The 20,628-nt window shown below is 35.3% G+C and overlaps 2 protein-coding genes and 1 non-coding gene across 4 annotated transcripts; all 3 read right to left on the bottom strand.

Moving 5' to 3' along the window:
* Positions 1-1,116: 1,116 nt before the first annotated feature.
* On the bottom strand, positions 1,117-8,968 carry LOC110894826 (protein ENHANCED DISEASE RESISTANCE 2-like). Its single transcript, XM_035981264.1, has 18 exons — positions 8,816-8,968; positions 8,043-8,117; positions 7,906-7,959; positions 7,717-7,820; positions 7,501-7,631; positions 7,384-7,430; positions 7,210-7,310; positions 7,037-7,132; positions 6,629-6,693; positions 6,491-6,562; positions 6,269-6,415; positions 5,904-6,190; positions 5,627-5,815; positions 5,444-5,545; positions 1,999-2,049; positions 1,777-1,920; positions 1,377-1,574; positions 1,117-1,290 (listed from the first exon to the last, which is right to left on the bottom strand). Exons 1-18 carry the CDS (start codon positions 8,966-8,968, stop codon positions 1,186-1,188), a joined length of 2,121 nt encoding a protein of 706 aa, XP_035837157.1. The 3' UTR covers positions 1,117-1,185.
* A 460-nt stretch (positions 8,969-9,428) lies between these two features.
* TRNAK-UUU lies at positions 9,429-9,501 on the bottom strand. The gene has a single exon. It is a non-coding gene; the product is annotated as a tRNA-Lys (tRNA).
* Positions 9,502-12,873: 3,372 nt separating this feature from the next.
* Positions 12,874-19,070, bottom strand: LOC110894827 (26S proteasome non-ATPase regulatory subunit 4 homolog). Of its 2 annotated transcripts, none has more exons than XM_022142058.2 (11): positions 18,922-19,070; positions 18,719-18,832; positions 16,812-16,917; positions 16,601-16,715; positions 16,305-16,514; positions 15,386-15,692; positions 13,626-13,749; positions 13,464-13,558; positions 13,298-13,366; positions 13,150-13,225; positions 12,874-13,062 (listed from the first exon to the last, which is right to left on the bottom strand). In XM_022142058.2, exons 1-10 carry the CDS (start codon positions 18,931-18,933, stop codon positions 13,181-13,183), a joined length of 1,197 nt encoding a protein of 398 aa, XP_021997750.1. In that variant the 5' UTR covers positions 18,934-19,070; the 3' UTR covers positions 12,874-13,062; positions 13,150-13,180. The 2 variants fall into 2 exon arrangements, with proteins under 2 accessions (XP_021997750.1, XP_021997752.1); XM_022142060.2 differs by having other exon boundaries at positions 12,881-13,062; positions 13,150-13,222.
* Positions 19,071-20,628: the final 1,558 nt, after the last annotated feature.

The following is a 20,628-nucleotide window of genomic DNA, read 5'->3' on the forward strand; positions in this document are numbered from 1 at the left end:
ATGTTGGGATTTGAAAATTTTGAAATTCGACTTAACTCAATTCAATTATCAAGAACTCGTTTTGATTATCAAGAATTTGAAGTCGACTTAATTCAAGTCCAATAAATCGAATACGAATTTATAATTTTAAATCTGATTTGATTCGAAATTCTTGAATTCGAATAATATATAATTATTTATTATATTTATATATAATACACGCATATAACTTTAATTGGGCTATAGTATAAATCAATCTATAAGTTTAAATTTATCTTCAATATATTAGTGCTAGCCTAATTTATTTGCATCAGTCACCACCATAACTTAACCTACTAAGACAACGACACCACCATCACCCGTCGGCCATAAAGCCGCTGCCCAGCGACCATTCCCCGTCTCCCATCACCGCACCAGCCATCATTCCGCATCCCTCATCAGCGCACCGGCCACCAACCCCATCGTCGCACCAGCCACTATCACTTATCGCCACACCAATTTTGAACTTTTTAATGTGATATTGTGATTTGTGGCTACTTCAAAATCTATATTTGATGTTAAAGTTATGATTTTGGTAGTTTTTATGTATTTTTAATAAATTTGATTTAAAACGAATTTATCTGAATTCAATTCTTATTTGAATTTTTAATCGAATACGAAACCTGGTCTTCTTGAGATGATAGCAGGTTGTGAAGGAGTCTCAAAGTTAAATAGTATGTTATGTTGTTTTTTAAAGGATAAAAAAATGTTTCATTTTGCTACCCATATAAAACTGGACGTATATGAGATAACACAACTCTAAATCTTATAGTCTAGAAATCATATTTCTCCAATAATAATATTTTCCTGGTAACCGTTTCAATCCGTACATCAAAAACTTATTGGCCCAATCCATGCCAACTGAAACAGTTAGGGATCCGGTTCCATATCCAACCCGCTCGATTAAAAAATCAAAAGAACCATTGATTTTAGCTTGTGGGCAACGACCCCTCGTTTGTACCAAAAACGAGTTGTCCCGGTCAAAAGAACCTTTGGATACCTCAAGATTAAAAAATCATTAGAAAAAAAAAATCCAAAAAGAATGTTTTTTTTCTAAAAAATGTTTTTTTTTTAATTTATACTATTTATGTCCACAAGCCATAACAAAAAAACAACTTTACATGGAAGACGCATTGTTTATACTTTCATTTGATCTTGTAGTATAACTTAAGTGTTGTTTATAGAATCAACAGGGACGGACTTGGCGGTATCCATGTGATTCAACCGACATGTACCAAGAAGGGACTCGGGTAGTTCGTCTTGTGTGTTAGCCTGAAAAAGTTGCAAGTGAATGAAGGGTTTACACGCGTCAAAAGTATAAGTATTCGCATCGTATAGTACAAGAACATGAAGCTTACTTGTATCAAGAAGGCCATCTCTACAATCAAATTGTTCAAGTAACCAAGAACAAGATTGACCACACCTCGTGCCACAGTGGATGAACCCACATCAATGTCAAGCTCCAAGTAGTTCTCTCCACGAGAGTAATTGACTTCAAGTGCTTGACCAACCAAACACGCTTTCTTTCCAACACTTTGCTTTACCAACCATGATCCCTGGAAGACATAACCACCAGACACTAATTATGTATTCACGTTATTTAAAAAGACTGAGGGGTTCTTTGGCAACTTCTGAATGAGTAAATGTTGAACTAGTAAGAGGTCTGAATCATGTATAATGCTTAACCATTCAGAAAACAAATGTCTGAATCATTCAAACATCTGCTCGCGGAACAAATAGTGTGAACCATTAAGTTACCTTAGATATGTATGGTATGAGCTTAAATCTTGAGTTTCTAAAAGCATCGTCACCGTTGACAAACCGTTCTAGTGAAGGAGATTCTTTCAAAGGAGTTCTCGTCATGTAATAAAGAACAAGATTAGATGCAGTGGAACCCGGAACCTAACCCAACCACCATTATTAGTTTAGTTAGAAATCTCCAATAGTTTAGTCAACATCAATAAAAACACAAACTCAAACCTGTATGTTGATCACAACGAAAAACTCAGGTCCGCCTTGTGCTGCATATTTCTGAAAAAAAAAAAATAACAGCCTAATATTAAGCGTTCTTTATCTTTGGGGTTAATGGAACCTAATTGTTTTATTTTTTTTTTTATAATTTCTGTTAGTTACTTTCTTTAAAAAAAATACGTATTATGGTTCTTTTAGAAACGGACAGACTCGGTGCCCACCGAATAAACTTGTTAATCTTTTCACAAAAACCAAATACGTTGCCGACCGCCAGGGCTGGTTTTGGGCCTGTGCAAATCGGGCAATGGTACGAGGCCCAAATTTTCAGGGGACCGATGTTTTTTGAAATTTTTTATTATATATATATATATAGAGGTCAATTATTGTACAAATAGCGTACGAGATTCAGTATCAACATGCGAAAATTGGTTTATAACATGCGAGTTTCGTTTTTCGAACATGTGATTTTTGTTGTTTTTTATAACATGCGATTTTTATTTAACATGCGAACTTTTGTTTTTACAACATGCGACTTTTTGTTATAACGTGCGAATTTGACATTGTGTACGCTCGTACGTTAAGGCAAAATGTACGATACACTTTCACTATATATATATACTAGGTTATTGCCCCGTGTAATACACGGGGTGAATCATAATTATAATGTAAAAAAATATGTTCATAATATGATCTAAGTATATATAATATAGAGTAATATGCAGATCAGATACGAAATAAATATTGAAGTTTGTATAGCCATTCATAATAATATGATCTGTTATTTGTTTTAGTATTCGTCATAGGAACTTAAAATTTTGTACCATTACTAATATTTATTGTGACATTTTCTTGTTCAAAGGTAACGTGTCTGATTTTATCTGATAATAGATTATTCTGACGGGTTAATGTTGGCATAATATTATATTTTCTACCATCCAAATATAGTTTCCTCACTTTGGCTATCATTAACATTAATATAAGTATGCTCATATTCAAAGCTATAAACCAATATGAAATATACGAAATAATTACTTTTATCACAATTAGTAAGGAAACCAATAAAAACTATTGATAATGTAATATGTCTTATACCATTTGAAAGGTCTGAAAAGAGACTTCTAGACAGATAAAAGTAATGTAAATGAATAGACAAGAATGGAATCAATAAAACCAATTAACTATAGTTGAGAAAATATTATGTATAGTGTAATACTTTACATGAAGTAAATAAATAAAAATAAAGACATGAAACACCATACGACAACCAAGGGCATAGCTTTCAAGGGGCCGGGAGAGGCGCCCGACCTTCCGAACTTTTCGCTCAATTGTGTTATGTATGTACGTTTCGTGTAAAATTTTTCAGGTTTATACGTTTTTGACCCCCCCGGTTTTATAATTTTTTTACTTATATAGAATTTTTAGGTTCGGTGAATTGCGACCCCCCGGTGGAAATTTTTTCAAGCTTCGCCACTAACGACAACTAAGTAAATCTAAATTAAAAAAAAGTTATGACATTCTGAATGTGAAGATACTTTTCACAGACCTCTACATCTTGGTTACAATAGGAAAAAATATGTATGTTAACAGTTTACCTTGTTTTAAAACACATATATCTAACTTATCTAAAAATACATGATGTTTTCTATGTGACATAGATAATATGCATATTACTTATTTGACATGGTAAACTTATCTAAAAAAACATGATGTTTTTTATGTGACACAGATAATATGCATAGCATATGAAAAGTAAAAAAACATACCTAGTATTTAGAATGAAGTGGAGTTTAATTCTAAACATTTGATGTAATATATTGAATATTAAATAATGATTTTTTATATTCTTGACAAAACTTTAATTATCACAAAAATCTAATTTGATTCTAGAAGGGAAAGTAAAACTTACGAAATTGATTAAATGGTTACTAATTTTATGGGTTTTTGTTTAATAATTTCAAATCAAAATTAAATCCATAAATTATAGATTAGATTTAAAACACACTTTAGACTTTAGATTTACAATCAAAATAAAATTCTAATATAATATTTAAATCTTTTTAATTTAAAACTTAAAATTTATCAATAAATTATTGATGCCCTCATTGAACGACATATGTCCCAAATTAGGTTTCTTTTATTATATAGTATAGATATAGATACGTTCATTACAGAATAATTTTTTACCAGAGAGCTCAGGAATTCGAGAACCATGTCAACTTTAATGTATGCTTAACGGATATAATAAGATTTAGAGAGTATAAAATCCGATTCCATAATAGTAAGTTTTATTCGTTACATCTATCTATTTATCTATACGGCATACCTAAGTAAATTAAAAGCATTTTTGAATTAGTCACGTATCATATGAGTCTAAGTTTCTTTTGTGCACTTATTTTATTTTTCTTCTTGGTATTATATTTCTTAGTTTAATTAGATAATTATTTAGTTTCGATCGTATCTTATCTTATAATATTGTTTAATAAATTATTAAATTTTTATTTACCTTAGTGTAAAATAGAATACTTTAATTATTCTCGCAGTTATCAAATTAAAAGCATCTTTGAATGATTTTATATATGTTAACGTCAAAATGGAGTAGTTAGAAGTTGGGATTAATACATCATCTCGAAGAAAATATAGCTACAGGTTTAACTATTCTTTATTCTTGCCGTTATGGGTTTTTTAATAATTTCAAATCAAAATTAAATCTATAAATTATAGATTAGATTTAAAATATATTTTAGACTTTAGATTTACAATCAAAATAAAACTCTAATATAATATTTAAATCTTTTTAATTTAAAATTTAAAATTTATCAATAAATTATTGATGCTCTCATTGAATGACATGTGTCCCAAATCAGGTTTCTTTTATTATATAGTATAGATATATATAAAGAGAAACCTATATATTTACATTTATAAACACAAAAAAGCCCAAGTTTTAAACCTTTTTACCCAAATCAGATTTGAAACTGGATAGCCCAAAAGAAAACCATATAACTTCCCGAATCAGATTTGGGCCCCAATGCCAAAGGCCCAGAAACCTTATAATTGCCCAAATCAGATTTGTTTAATTTATTTTATAACGATTAACGAATCATGGTCGTATTGTGATTTTTGGATATATTATCGATAACTTTATACTATAGAGGGGGGGGGGGGGGGATTTAATCATTTCGCATGAGGCTCAAAAGTTTTTTTATCATTCTTGGGGATGGCACTGCCGACCACAACTGCAAGCGTCGGTAATGGTGGTTATTGCAGGTTGGTAATCTCTGGCATGTCGGGTCGCAACATCACGTCATAGGTACCGCGTTACCAATTTTTCTTCTATTTATTACATTTTATTTCATTTTTAGTTGTTTTATACATATTTATATATTACAGCTTAGCTTCATTCATACTAGGTTTGTTTTTTCGTTTAGTTCGTACATGGATTCCGCGATTATACCTGAACAATGCCACCTGGACGGCTTGCAAGATCATCTTCCCGCGTATCAGATTGTAACCAGTCAGCACCAACCATTTCCATCATGGTTCCTTTCGCCTTGTTCTGTAACATTTACACTGTCGTAAATTCATAATCACACGCGACATACACATTATTCGTTTAAAAACAGAAAAATAAGGTAACCTTTTGATTATCTTCGAGATAATTTGATCCTCGAATAAGGAATAAAGAAGGATCAGAAGCTGCCCAAGTGCAAGGCATGTTACACGTCGAATCTTTTGGCAAAGTTGACCCATAACAAAGTTGATCCTTCTTTTGATATGTAAGATCATGCAACTTTTTCACAAAGTTAGCAGCTGTTGATAATGCAGGCTGCAGAAAAAAAAAAAACAATTTAAATTCTTAAAAGCTAAAGAAATATACAGTTTATTGAATATTATATGAACTTAAGAAGGAATACCACAGGAGTTTGTTGTGGTTGTTCGTCTTGTGAGTTTGTATCTCGTTTCTCTTCGGAAGGTTCTGGGAAGTCGTAGAATTCATCAGAGTTGTCGTTTAATCCAATGAGACTGGATGAAGTAGAAACGGGTGCATCATTCGCGTCTTCCATTTTATCTTCTTCCGCTTGCGTGAAATCGCCTTCTTGTTTGATTTGTTCTTCACTTGTTTGAATGGATTCAACTTCTCCGGTTAAAAATTCGGAAGGAAATTGGTCTCCCCCTTTTGCTTTAAATAGTTCTTTCAGTGCTGAATAACACAAAAAGAACATGTAATTTTTTTTACATTTTTAGTTGAATGTTGATGATTTTACAATATTTTTACTACCTGAAACTCGGCCCAACATACGAATAGTCATGGATCGAGCGGGTGTTTTTGGTAAATATGTTCTCCATAACTTCCAATCAATCGAAAGCATGTGTTTCACCACGCATTCTTTTCCTTCGTTCAAAGGACTCATCACAAAACCGCCACCTGAAAAATAATAATAATTGTAAAACACATTATGATGACGAATAAAAACTTGTGTTAATTAAAATCATGCATTACTTAGAAGACAAGCTCGAACATATCCCTGTTGCGGCGGACACTTGCTATGGATCACAGAATGGCATAGTATTACTAAAGGAAAAAAAAAAACAGTTCAGATTAAATTGAGAAAATGGCGAAATTTAGATCAAGATTTACCATAAGTCCCATCATCTTCCCTTCTCCAGTATCGTCTCAAAACTAAATCTCTTCGACTCATTCCCCTAATAACAATGAGTCAGCAAGGTATCTACGTACATATGTATGGATGCATGTAATTCAGTGGCGGATCTAGAAAAAAAGTTCAGGGGTAGCTTAAAAAAAAAATTGGACTTAGGGGTATCCTAGTATTTGCTAAGAAGTATCCAAATACATAAAGCGGTTTTTTTACAATAATTTTACACTTCGCCAACAAAGTTGAGGGGTAGTGCATGACTGCATGCTAGCCCTGCGTTTAAGCTAGATCCGCCCTTGCATGTATATAGGGATGTTCAATACGTAACCACTTTTATATTAAAAAGAACATCTGTTTATGTTCAATATCTCTTCTGGAAATACAATATGTACCATGGTAGCCAGTCCCGACATAGCTGAATGTGTATGATGTCGGTATGACCATCAAGGTGCTCAACGACGCTGCCATTATGAAAACAGAAATCCCATCTGCATTTCGACTATTTGTTAAATGACTAAAATACCGTTCAATAATAACAAATGATAAAGATTCTTGTGTATCTTACTCGGATCTAGAGAGGCCAAGTGACATGAAAGTTCTGAAAACAGCCTCACAAGTCCCCTCAATTACACCGACTGCCATTATAGCCGGATAATCACTCGAAGTCTGTTAACGGCAACTTAAAAAGTTCAAAAAACTATGTTTTAGCAAGCAATAAAAGTGTAAAATGTACCGGTACCCGTTCACTTGAACTACAATCTTTCGCTTCTTTGAATAGCCTCAACCCTGCAAGAAAAATGTCATTAAATTCGCGAGTAGCGAAGGATATTTTAGACATTTGATGAATCGTTTATACCATTTTTGCAACCGAAAATCTTCCATTGCGAAGGTGCAATCACATCAGATGTCATAGCATCGACATGCATGTTTGCAGATGATGTCCAATCCACAGAATGTTTGCGAGTAACACTCTTTGAGTCATTTAATCTGTCAAACAAATTCTTTTATTTTAATTAGATTCAAATTACGAAACATTTACTTATAACATATTATCCACCTTGGCTACCTATACGGCTGCCATCTTCGTTTTGAATTCGATCCTGATCCTGCTTCCACCGCAACGTCCTGCAAAGAATGTATCCACCTTGCAGCTTCTTCGGGGTTGCTTGCTCCCAACTGTGAAATCAAAATCTTAAGATATGATCATGACACAAAAAGAGTTCAAAATCGGATAAAACTCTTTGCAAGAATATTCGTGTACCTTAAGACAATCATTGTGATTTGAAGCATTATAAAGGGAGAAAATGAAGAACACCTGCTTATTGTAAACAATAACATAAAAAACAATTGCAAATATGATTAATAACAAAAGAAAACGTTAAACGCGTAGGATCATACTTTTCTACTGAAGCTCTCTCTTCCATTGTCTGTAACTCGAATGCAAGAATCTATGACCGCGCTTCTTAGCGGCTCCTGAAGACAATTCAGAGCTTTGTATAATAAGTTATTAACAAGTTAATCTTCTTCCTTATAACTTTGTCATGCATTTTGATGAGATATCCTCATAATTGGACCAAAGCCAACATGTCAGGCCCAAATTTAGTAAGCCCAAGTCAAGTCTGGCCTGTTACGGTTAAAGCCCAATAGCCTTCTATAAATAGTAGACTCACCCACAAGTCCAAAACAATAAGAAGGTTGTTCTCTCTTTCTCTAAAGTCTCCCTCTTTTTACATATAATTATTACATACATATGATTTTACAAGGGGGGCTCGACTGAGTTGAGCGTCAGGGTGCCCATGAAGCTTCAAGCCCATGGGCCCTCTAACAGGTTTCTTGCGGTTGTAACTTGCATTGTGACCCGACAAAAAGAGAAAAAAACATACACATCATCCAAAAGGCGGATATCAGCAAAAGGAGAAAAAACATATCACATCATCTAACACATTTCAAGAAAAACAAAAGAAATTAATGTTTAGTGAATCTTAGCATTTTGAGTTCTTAAATTTTCTATATGAATGCATTGAAATCAAGATAAAACACCAAGTTATTATACAGTTACAAACAAATTTTGGTCCCAAATGCAAATAAAAAAAATATCAAAAGCAATAATATATGATGCAAAACTTTCCAATTGTGACCAAAAAAAAAAACAACTGAAAGAATTAACAAACCTCTGAAACTGATGAGGGTTGTGATTTAAAGCTCTTGAGGCAACTTTGTTCAAGAATAAAATACCGTTTTCGAGCGTATTGTAAGCCGAAGCGGTTAGATCGTATGAGATACAACCATCCCTCCATTCTTCCATGAGATTTTTCCATATCCATTTGTCTAGTTTCCATTTTAATCTTAATGCCTATATATAACTAACGCCTAAAACTATTATAATTTGCATGCAAACCACTTGAATCGAATGATTACTAATATTATTATTATGATGATCCTCTGATTCCACAAACGGGAATCAGAGAAATGAAAAACTCAAACAACGGATCAAAACCAGTTGTTAGAGGTTCCAGCAAATTGACAAAAAAAAAATCTATTTTGAATATGTTCCCTCTTATTATTGATATACTATCCAATCGTACATTACGTATGTGTGTATAGGTGCATATATATATGAGGACAATAACCGTTGATGAGTATTTATAACAAAAATATCGGGATGCTAAATAACTGTCTAGTCACCACAGTTGCTGATGGTTTGACGATGAGGATGTATAAATAATTAAATTAGATATAACAATTTTCAGGAAAAGAGGTTTTAAATGAAAAAGAAAAATATTACGCCATCCGTGGGACTCGAACCCACGACCACGTGGTTAAAAGCCACGCGCTCTACCAACTGAGCTAGAACGGCTTTTTGTCTCTTTATAGACAAAGGATTTTATAAAACATTTCAAGAATAACATTCTGTCACCTTCGACTGTAAGAAAAGTCATTTATGCAGCATTATGCTTATGTTATGTAGTCTTAGATGTGTTCAAAGTTTAATTTTGATGGTTTGTAGGTTAAAATGTTGGTGGTAACGATTTAATTGATTGTAAATCAGACCGGTTTTGTGTTTTGTTTTTTCAAGTTTTTCAACTCTTATAATTTTATAGTTTTGCAAGCTCAAACGAGCTAAAAGCTCGGTTCGAACTCGCTTCAACATCGTTTAAGCGAGCCAAAACTCGGCTCGAGCTCGGCTCACCAATGTTGTCATCATTATTATTATATTACATATAAAAAACTAAAATTTTGTTTCGGCTCGTTTAGGCTCGCGAGCCTAAACGAGCTTTGTATTTCAGGCTCAAGCTCGGCCTCGCTAAGGCTCGGCTCGTTTGAGCTTTTAACTGAGTCAATCACAAATAGCTCTCGAGCCTTTGGGCTTGTTTACACCCCTAGAATATTCTTAAACATATGCCACTCTTTCTTAAACTTCTTGTGCGACAACCTAGCGTGCTTGTTTATGAAAGTATGGTTTAGCAAAATCTTACTAGTAGTTACGTTTAACCATCGTCGTGGACAATGGCTGGGTACATCAAAGGTGGCCGACACCATTCTTTTCCGCAATTTGATAAAGAACGTATAAGAAAACTTTGAGCAACCACAATGTTTTTTTTTTTTGCTTTTCTACTACTGGCCTCCGAGGAAAAAATTAAACATTTGAAACCATTTGTTACGTGTCTTATTTTTATTTTCTATTGTCAAGGGATTAGGATGCTATTTTGGTTTAGTGGGGGTGTCTTATGTAAGTTTTTTATCTATTTATGTGGATGTTACCTATCGAATGAGAATAAGCAGAATTTGAGTCAAGATTATTCCCTATCTCTTAGCTTCTTTCTCTACAATTTAGTTATATCCCTATCAAGGGTATCAGAGCTCCAGTCGATTCCTCATCGGAATTCCTTGCCGCCGCCATGACTAACACCCGCAATAATGAAATCGACAACACCCTCAAGTCCCATGGTAAGGCAATCAGCGACATCCAAACTGCGTTAGCGGCCCTGATGAAGCAACAGGAACAATCTTCGAAGCAGCAGGAAGAGATTTTGAAGGCGGTGCGTGATAAAGCCGTGCAGTCGTCGGGTAGTTCCTTCGGGTCCTTCTCCGGCCCAGATGGTGATTCACGACATCCAAACCATTCCGTATCGGTAAGATCGACTTCCCTAAATTTTCAAGGGACGATGTTGAGGGGTGGGTCTATCGCTGCGAACATTTTTTTTCGATGGATGACACTCCTGATGACTCAAAATTACGTTGTGCTGCGGTTCACTTGGAAGGTGATGCCCTCCAATGGCACCGTGCCTACTTGAAGACCCGTAATGCCGCCGAGGTCCCATGGGCGGACTATGTTCGTTCGATCTCTGCCCGTTTTTCTGATGCAATGTTTGAAGACCCTATGAAAGAGATTGCTTCTCTCGTTCAACTTACTGATGACGCCAAGGGTCTACAAGAATATAATTCAGGTTTCGATCGTTTGCTTAACAAGGTTACCGTTAGCGAACTTTATGTCGTTAGCCTATATTTGAAGGGTTTGAAGCCGGAAATAAAAGGGCCGGTAAAGATGTTCAAGCCTCAAACACTACGTGAGGCGTATGGGTTAGCAAGAATTCAAACTATGAACAACACATGCTTGATGAAGCGTTTCAACGCTGTGGAGGATGGGCTGCAACCCGAAGATGTCAAAATAACACCTCCCGTTAATGGTTCAAAACTACCCTTGCTGCCAAGTCCAACAACCGAGCCATCAAGTTCTACACCAGGAATCCTTAGATCGAGGCGTTTGACGAGTGATGAACTTGAGCAAAAAAAGGGCAAAGGGGGAATGTTTCTGGTGTACCGAAAGGTTCGTTCCGAGGCACAAGTGTAAGAAAAAACAACTCTACATACTTGAAGTGGTAGATGATGAAAAACAAGCAACGGAAGAGGATGAAGACAAGGTTTCTTGAAATACTTTTTGAGGGCAAAAAGTAGGTTAAGGGGGGAGTATTGTTACGTGTCTTATTTTTATTTTCTATTGTCAAGGGATTAGGATGCTATTTTGGCTTAGTGGGGGGGGGGGGGTGTCTTATGTAAGTTTTTTATCTATTTATGTGGATGTTACGTATGGAATGAGAATAAGCAGAATTTGAGTCAAGATTATTCCCTATCTCTTAGCTTCTTTCTCTACAATTTAGTTATATCCCTATCACCATTCCACAGTTATATGAAAAATTTAGATGCCTTTAACCAAAATTAAAAAAAATAATAATAAAAAAAACTATAATTTAGTAATGAGTAAAATGCCAAAATCGTCCCTGAGGTTTGTTCACTTTTGTCACTTTAGTCCAAAAATGAAACTTTTTGTAACTGGACCCCGAGGTTCCATTTTTGTTGTCATTCCCATCCAAATCACCAATTCCGTTAAAACATATCGTCAACTCCCATGGATGATTTTGACAATTCTTAAACCTCAGGTACGATTTTGGCACTTTCCCATTTATTCTTTTGTTTTTTAGTTTTATAAATTCTATATTTATCTTTAAGTAAAAAACAATAAAAATAATTATAATTAGTGTATTTGTGAACTGAATGAACAAATCCTAACCATTGATTTACATCATCAAATCGTAAAACACACTAGTGTATTTTCATTATCAAATCCTGACCATTGATTTACACTTGTGTATTGATAATCAAGAGCTAGGATTAGTTCACTAGTGTTCACAATCAAGCATGTTGTTCACTAATAAACCTAACCCTGTATAAACATTTATGTACTTGTTTTCTTTTAATTTTTTTATTTACCTTTAAACAAAATATAATAATAATAATAAATTTATGATGTTTTGTATGACTGGAGAGATGAGTGGTACTTATATTTGCTACGATGGGTCGACGAGGGGAGAAAAGGTGCGAGTGCCAAAATCGACAGGGTGGTTGTGGCAGCAACATAGGTGGTGGTGATGGAGGTGAAGAAGAGAAAATAATAGAAAATAAATAGTGTATGGTGTTTGTATACAATGGCGGAGCTTGAACGAAAAACCAGTGAGGATCACTCTCAAAATCTAAATCAATGGGGCCAGACTCTTATAAACAAAATCTAATATCTTACACTACAAAAAAGAAATTCAGAAATTTTTGGTAAGATTATCAATACGAGCAAATGTTTCATTTTTTGGTCTAAAGTGACCAAACCTCAGAGACGATTTTAACATTTTTACAGTAATTAAACTAAATTTCCTAATCTCAATTTAAACATAGCCCATTAAATAGAAAAAAGAAGGCCAACGATTTGAATTAAACGAGGGGAGGCAGTTTAAAACATACAAACGAGAATTTGACTTTCCAAGTAGCATAATTAAACAAACACCAAAAGTAAAACAAATCCATGGTAACAGGAATAGTATTTCATACATTGTAATCTATCCCATTATCCTCCACCAAATGCAGTCACCTGCACAAGAAAAAAGTCAACTCATCATCATGGGTTGACTAAAAACGATCCACAAGCTCGCGTGTTGTGATCGACAGTTACACATACCCGGGATTATACTGATTAAAGAAAAGATAGATCACTTGTCATCTTCTTTCGGCGCTTTCTCATCATCATCTTTCTTCTGATCAGATTGATGAAAAGAAAAAACTCAAAAACTATCCTTCTTGGGAAAAGATAAGAATACTAAGCTGACCTCAGGCTGATTTTGCATAGACGCAAGCAAATCTTTGACCGATGGATCATTCGGGTCAACTCCAGGGAGCTGAAAAACAAACAATTGACAGGAATGAAATTCTAGAAAGATTGATTATATCGTGATTCGTTTTAAATAAAGTAAAATGAAGATGAAAGAGACGTACGGAAGTAAGAATTGATGACACGAATGATTGATCTGCCAACAGTTTGCCCATATCCGATTGATCTTTTGCACCTTCTTGCATAGAATATTGTAGAGCTGCCGAAAAATACAAAATAAACAACACAAAAAGATCCCAATTTTCAACACGCGAGCGGTAACTTACCGAGAGCCAAGTCTTGATCATCGGCAGCCGCCTCTGACATATCAGTGTCCCTTGTTGTAACGGTGGCAGAAGGGTCATCCATTGACATGGCAAGAGCCTGCTGTAGCAGCGCATTCTCGTCATCCTGGTAGGAACATACAAGAAAGATATTGTGGTAATTAAGGGTACACTGCCTAAATAACCATTGAGCACAAGTCATAAGTGTTACAGAATTTCTAATTGGTTGCATTGTCGGTCTTTTTTATAGATGACATCTTGTGCCATCGGCTCTAAACAATCTTCTTTCTTAATATACAAAGAAAACGAATGAATATAGATGACATCTTGTGCAATTGGCTCTAAACAATCTTCTTTCTCAAAAGAAGAAGCCAGTGTGATTGTCAGGTATACTAGGCATACTAAAGGATTTTTATAAAGAACAGATTCATAAACAAATTGAAGTTGGACACAAACGGCAAGTGAAACCACACCTGGTGAATATTGGAACGACTGTATGCTTGGTGAACGTACAAACTATGCAGTTAATATCGGTGATATATCGGTCATAGGTCCCCATGTAAAATATTGGTCTGAATATCGGTACCGATATCATCACCGATTTTCCCGATCATAGTTATCGATAGCGAATAGCGACAACGTACCTATATGCTACGTAGCGATAGCGATGAAATGGCGCCCGCTATTTCGTGTTTAGCGATAAGGTAGTTAAAAATTTAAGAAATAAAAAATAGCTATCTACATAACTTTTTTTATATATATAACGTTAGTTTTATACCTTTTATGTATAAATTTATAAGTTTAAGGACCAAATAATGTTAAAATACACAACTAATTTTACACTTTTTATGTAAATTTTACAAGTTTTAATGACTAAATGTAACCTATTGAAAAATAAAGGGGTTAAATGTTAAAATCCACAAACTTAATTAACCCTAGAAAGGCTCAGCCGCAACAAAAACAGAAAAGGCAGCCGCTCTTCTCTTCTTCTTCTTCTTCTTCATAGCTTCCAGCAAGTTTCCGGCAGAAATTGCAGGTTTCTGGCCGGAGCAACAAAAACAAAAATGCAGCCGCTCTTCTCTCCTTCTTCATAGTTTCCAGCAAGTTTCCAGCAGGTTTCCGGCAGAAATTGCAGGTTTCCGACCGCTATTTTCATGCTATTCAGCGCTATACACCATATAGCGACCATGTCTCGCCTCGCCACGCTACTCGCAATAGCGGTCGCTATGGCCGCTATCGATAACTATGTTCCCGATATCAGTACCGTTCTTAGTTCTACCATTCGTCTTTCTTCTTATTGCTGCTATTAGTGTTTTAAGTCTTAACCAGTTCCTACGTGCTACAATTGTTAGTGTTTTGCAAGTTGCAAAAGGTTAATTTGTTAATGGTAGGAGAGTGTACTGAATTGTTAGTGTTAAATTGCTATATATATAAATTCTGCATGAAATTAAAATTACCGATATCCCACTGCGATAACCTATATTCCAAATGTCGGTCCTTGACCAGTATCCGGTTTCTTTACCACATTAACCGCATAGTGTAAAAATTCCTTTGGAAGAATAGTTATCAATTTACAAATATAACATGAATATTTTGACAACTAACCGCATCACAGATTACAAAAAAGTTGTACAAGGAAATAGAGGCATATACAGGCGAAAAAAGGATGCATGCAAGATGGCTAATAAAAGAGAAAAAAGAGCGCATGATAATTCAGTGCATCAAAAAAGAAACTGAAGATGTAAAAGTAAAATGAAACTCACCATTAAATCATCCTTTTTATTCTCAGATTCAGAAACCGAAGTCCCGACATTTTCCGACATAGTTGCATCTTGTGAAGTCGACTCCCCTTCTTTCCCTTGCTTTGAAGAATCGTCCGCAGCCTTTTTCGCAGCCGCTTCTTGCCTCGCTCTCTCTTCCTCCATTGAAACCCGAAGCGCAAGTGCAAGTTCAGGATCCAGATTCGGGTCAACACCAAAATCAAAACCGGATACACCGCCAGCTGCAGCCGCTGCAGCCGCCGCTGCAAAACCACTTCCACCTTCTCCATCACCAGTAAAGATAGGAGTACTAACAGCAAACAATAAAAAAATCAGCCACAACAATAGCATTATATATATATATTAAGAGGTGTGGATTTATGAATATTAAATAGCATCCACACTTTTTTTTACCCTCAACTTTCAATATTGACACTTACACCCCCCTTCACTTTCTAAAAGCTTTATAATATGTCGTTTTGACCCCCCTTGAGTTTCTAAAGTTTCAAGTTTACCTACCCCCTGTACTTTCATTCTTTGACTTAAAAACTACACTATTTTCTTGCGTGCTTACTTTATGTATGTGTCAATATAATTCCAAGTTGGCTTATGTTTTAATGTAGAAAAAATTTGGAGACGAGTCAGGTCGAATATCATACTTTCTTATGCTTATTTTTATGCACGTACGTATTTTTTTGGAAAACGAGGCGGGTTAAATATAATACATTTTCATGCTTATTTTTATGTACGTTTTTAGTTCGTCTACTTTTTGACGTAAATTTTGTTCGGAAAGAAGTCTGGTCAAATATAATACGTTTTCAGCCTACGGTAATTCGAGTTATTATACGCTTTAACGCCGCAACGCACGACAGTTAAAGTTACTAGTTTAATATAAACGAGCCCATAAACAAACAGTATGAACCTCAAAAGGACGTCAGAGAGTGCATTTGCTCCAGCTGGAACATGAACAATGTGACTGCTGTCGTTATTGTTTACAGCCGCAACAAGAGCCTCGAGCTTTTCTGTCTTCGATTCATCTTCTTCACCAAAGTTCACAACGTCAAGAGCGACACTGTTCTTTTTTAACTTCTTCCCGATCATCTCCAATACTTTCTTATCATATTTTACAGGACTGAAAGCCGAAAAAAAGATCATAAAAACAAACAAATCAAATTATACTAGAAGCTTCAGATAATATAAGAGTACATAACTACATACCCTCCAGCAAACACAATTATTCTCTGTTGCTGCTTTTTGTTTTGACGATGCTTCAATGCCAACTGAGCAACTTGAATCCCGGCTGCCAAGTTCATCTCACCGCCTATTTCTAAACCTGCGTAACCGTAAAATAAATTTCAACGCTTCATAATCTATACGAAGTGACACGTTAAAAACTTTTCGATATGTAGAGTCAATTAAAAACGCTAACCATGCATGCAAGCTAGGATCTTGCCAAGATCGCTAGTAGGAGTGACAAGAACACGAACACCTTTGCCGGCCATTGTCAATACGCCCACAGTATTCTCCGGATTAGACTGTAACAAAGAACCAACAACAATATATCAACTTCGATATTAGCATACATAAATATATAATGTATACAATAGAACCCACACTAAACACATCATCATGAACCATCAACGTGCACCTTTAAACTTTAAAGTGCCCAAGACTACTACTCGTACTAACTAAACAAAAAAACACATCATGTTTACTGCCACCTAACAACACTGTAACATCCGGCCTCTCCTACCACCAATATTGTCTGTTGTGCCCACAAGGAGCTCACGAGTTTGTTTTTGGTTGCGCTAGTGGCATAGTTGTCAATAGTGATCGTAGCGATCGCTATAGCGCGCTACATAGCGTATAGGAATAGTGGCGCTATCAGGGTTGTAGGGATAGATAGATAGCGATAATAGCGACAATTTTTTTAATATAAATAGCTATAAAATAGCTGGATTTTAGGTTTTTGTTAAATATACATGTAAAATAGCATATATACCTGTTGGGCGAATTGGTTTGGGGATCAAGTTTCCTAACCCTAGATTAGTCTATATATTGATATCATTGTACTTGTAATATCTTGAGCACCTATAAAGAAACCCTAGTTGCAGCCATAGTTATTAAAGGCGCTAGGCGTGCTCAAGGCACATAGGCCTCGCCTGGGGCCTAGGCGCAAAGCGCAAAAAAAGCAAGGGCTGAGAAAAATAAAGCGCATAATGAAAAAAATTAAAAATATATTATGTATTAGAAAAAGAATACTATTCTTTAAATAAAATAAACAAAATCTATTATGTAACACTTTATATCATTTAATTAGTACTAAAAGTTCTAAAATATTAGTATATTAGTGTAGAAAAGTAGTTTTCCTTAGATAAAAGTACGGATCTGGCTAAAATCTTGCCGGAATTTAGAAAATTTGGCCGGAAACTCTCCGGAATCTAGGAATCTTGTCGGAATGTGCACCTGAACCATCACCTGGAGAATTAAAGCGCAATTTCCTCGACTTAAGGCGCAACTGCCTCGCCTCGCCTGAAAAATGGGCCTAGGCGCAAGAGGCGATGGCTTTTAACAACTATGGTTGCAGCACAGTGGAGGTAGGTCAGCTGACCGAACCGAACCACTTTAAATTTTCGTGTCGTTTATTGCTTTCGTGTGTGTGTGTGTTCAGTGTCATGTGTTTGGTCAATCCTAACGATCCTAACAATACCAGGTATTTTGATATAATATACATATCAATTTTTTTAAAAAATCTAGTGCATCGCTATTTATAAAATAGCCGCCCGCTATTTATCGCTATTCGCTATGTAACATATAGGATTATAGGTACCTTATCGCTATTTGTCGTTATTCGCCATTAACAATAACAACTATGGCTAGTGGAGACTTCCCAGGATGTTACCCATCCTAGTACTACCCCAACTTGAGCACGCTTAACTAGTGGAGTTCTCTCATCCCCTATCATTAAGCACAAAACGCACCGGTGATATTTGAGGCGGACATATCTTATGAACCAAGAAACTCTCCTGGCCAAAGCCAATTATGGGATTTGCCTAGAGTGTCACAAACACCAACTCAACAAATCCTCCAATGCTCCATAGTCTCATGCATATCGTCAACGGTGCTCTAATAGCGGCCACGTACAAAGACTATTCATTTTACGACCCACCCCGAAAAAAACCAACTAATTTTGCACTAATCATTCTACTACAATCTAATCTACTGAACTTATAATCATCAATTAAGCAAACTACAACTCAAACTTTCCACAATTAATAAAATTACATCTCCATATAGAACTTGCGTGAATAAATATATACATGCCTATCAAATTACCTGAGTTTTAGCGCCACAAATCAGATTAACAGCGTCGGCTTGAGCCTGAAACCTAGTAGGTGAATAATCACCGTTTCGCATCCATTCTGAATTGTCGATGCAGATCATGGTAGCCTGATTTCAGATAATAACATTAAACCCTAGATTTCGAATATTAGGGGTAAATGTATAAGTGAGAATTGATAGAAGATTGAAAAACGTACCTCGAGCACCATTGTTGACGATTAAAGAAGAACGGGTGTGAATCGTACGAGCGATTACAGAGTTTTGAAGATGAATGGGGGGTTTTCTTGCTCACGACGATAACTGTTTGGTATTTGATGGCTAGATCACTTGAACACATAAAAGCCCCTTAGGTTTGTGAAAGTAAACAAACTATATTTTTCATTTTTATTTTTAGAGTAAAATGCAATTTGCGTTTTTGTGGTTTGATGACCGGGGATTATTGATCGATTATCCAATCAAAGTCTCTGTGGTTAATCAATTTTTTTCTTTGCATCTCGCGTTTTCTCTCTGTTAAATGAATGTTGAATAACACTTAAAATTACAACTTTACCCAAGGTAAATTGCAACCGTATAATAAATTTCAAACACCATAATAACAACAAACACATCATTACGTACAAACTACCAATTAGGCAATTATAACCACAGAACAGATTCGGCAACTCGAAGCAGATGCGTCATTTTTAACCTGAAATTGTTCAAAATTTTCTCAAAATTGAGGGTTCAATCTAAAAATGCATGTACTTCAAAAGGTGAATCTCAAATAGATTGATCAAAACTTGAATTTGTTAAAAACTGCAAGATTAATCAACATGTATGTCTACTTCAAGCGGTGGATTTCAAATCGATTGAATCACAACTCGAAATTATATAAAAAAAACCCGTGAGATTAATCGACTAATGAGTCTGCTTCAAGAAGTGTGTTTCAAATGAGTTGAATCACAAAAGTTTGAGCGTCGTTTTGAACGTGATATCGTTGAAAAAACTGTGAGTTTAATCTGCATATGTGCTTTCTTCAAGAGGTGGATTGCAATTTGAAGATGAAGAAAACCAGATTTGTCGAGTGATTTGGGGGATTTTGAGTGCAAATGAAAAGCATGAGAGTTTTTACGTAGTGAATGTTTGGGTGGTGAGATTACATATCAACACGATTGCAATTTGCGTCCTTGGTGGTAAAATTGTAATTTCATATGTTGTTTAACATTCATTAAGCAAAGAGATAACGGGAGGCACGCAAAAAAGTTGGTAAACCCCACATGGACTTAGATTATGAAAAACAAAAGGGAGGTATGAATAGTGATCTCCCCACTAAATCACAGAAACACAAATTGCAGTTTAGTCGTTATTTAATCAAGAGGTTTTTTAATGGCACATAAGAATTTAATAATCTATTGACTTTTAGTTTTTCTTTTCTTTTTTTAAATATTAACAACAATTTTTAACACATAAATACCACATAATATTATACTTGCAAAATTTTGAACACACATCACTCACCACTCATGTATACCACAATACCAGTTGACACTTTTAAGTTTTAACTTTTATTTTCATTATCAAAACAATCTTTCTCTAACGGAGAAGCAATTTCACCACATCGGGTTCCAATAATCTCTAATGGAGAAGCAATTTCACCACATCAGTTAGGGTTCCAATAAGCAATGTATTGTTGCAAAGTCTAGTACAAAGACAGAACTGGATTATGTCTCTTTTGTCCGAGTTATGTTTCATCCACTAATCTACACTCATTGGTGTGAAAACCTTGCTGCTACTTATGTGGTGTTTGCATCAACAAACCGTGAAACATCCAAAACTAGAGCATTCGTTATATCCGTGATATGGTGCTAGCTAAGAGTCTTTGAGTTCTTAATATTTCAACTACTATATCTCTTGCAGGGCTGGCC

Source organism: Helianthus annuus, chromosome 12, assembly GCF_002127325.2.
Source record: "Helianthus annuus cultivar XRQ/B chromosome 12, HanXRQr2.0-SUNRISE, whole genome shotgun sequence".
NCBI lineage: Eukaryota > Viridiplantae > Streptophyta > Magnoliopsida > Asterales > Asteraceae > Helianthus > Helianthus annuus.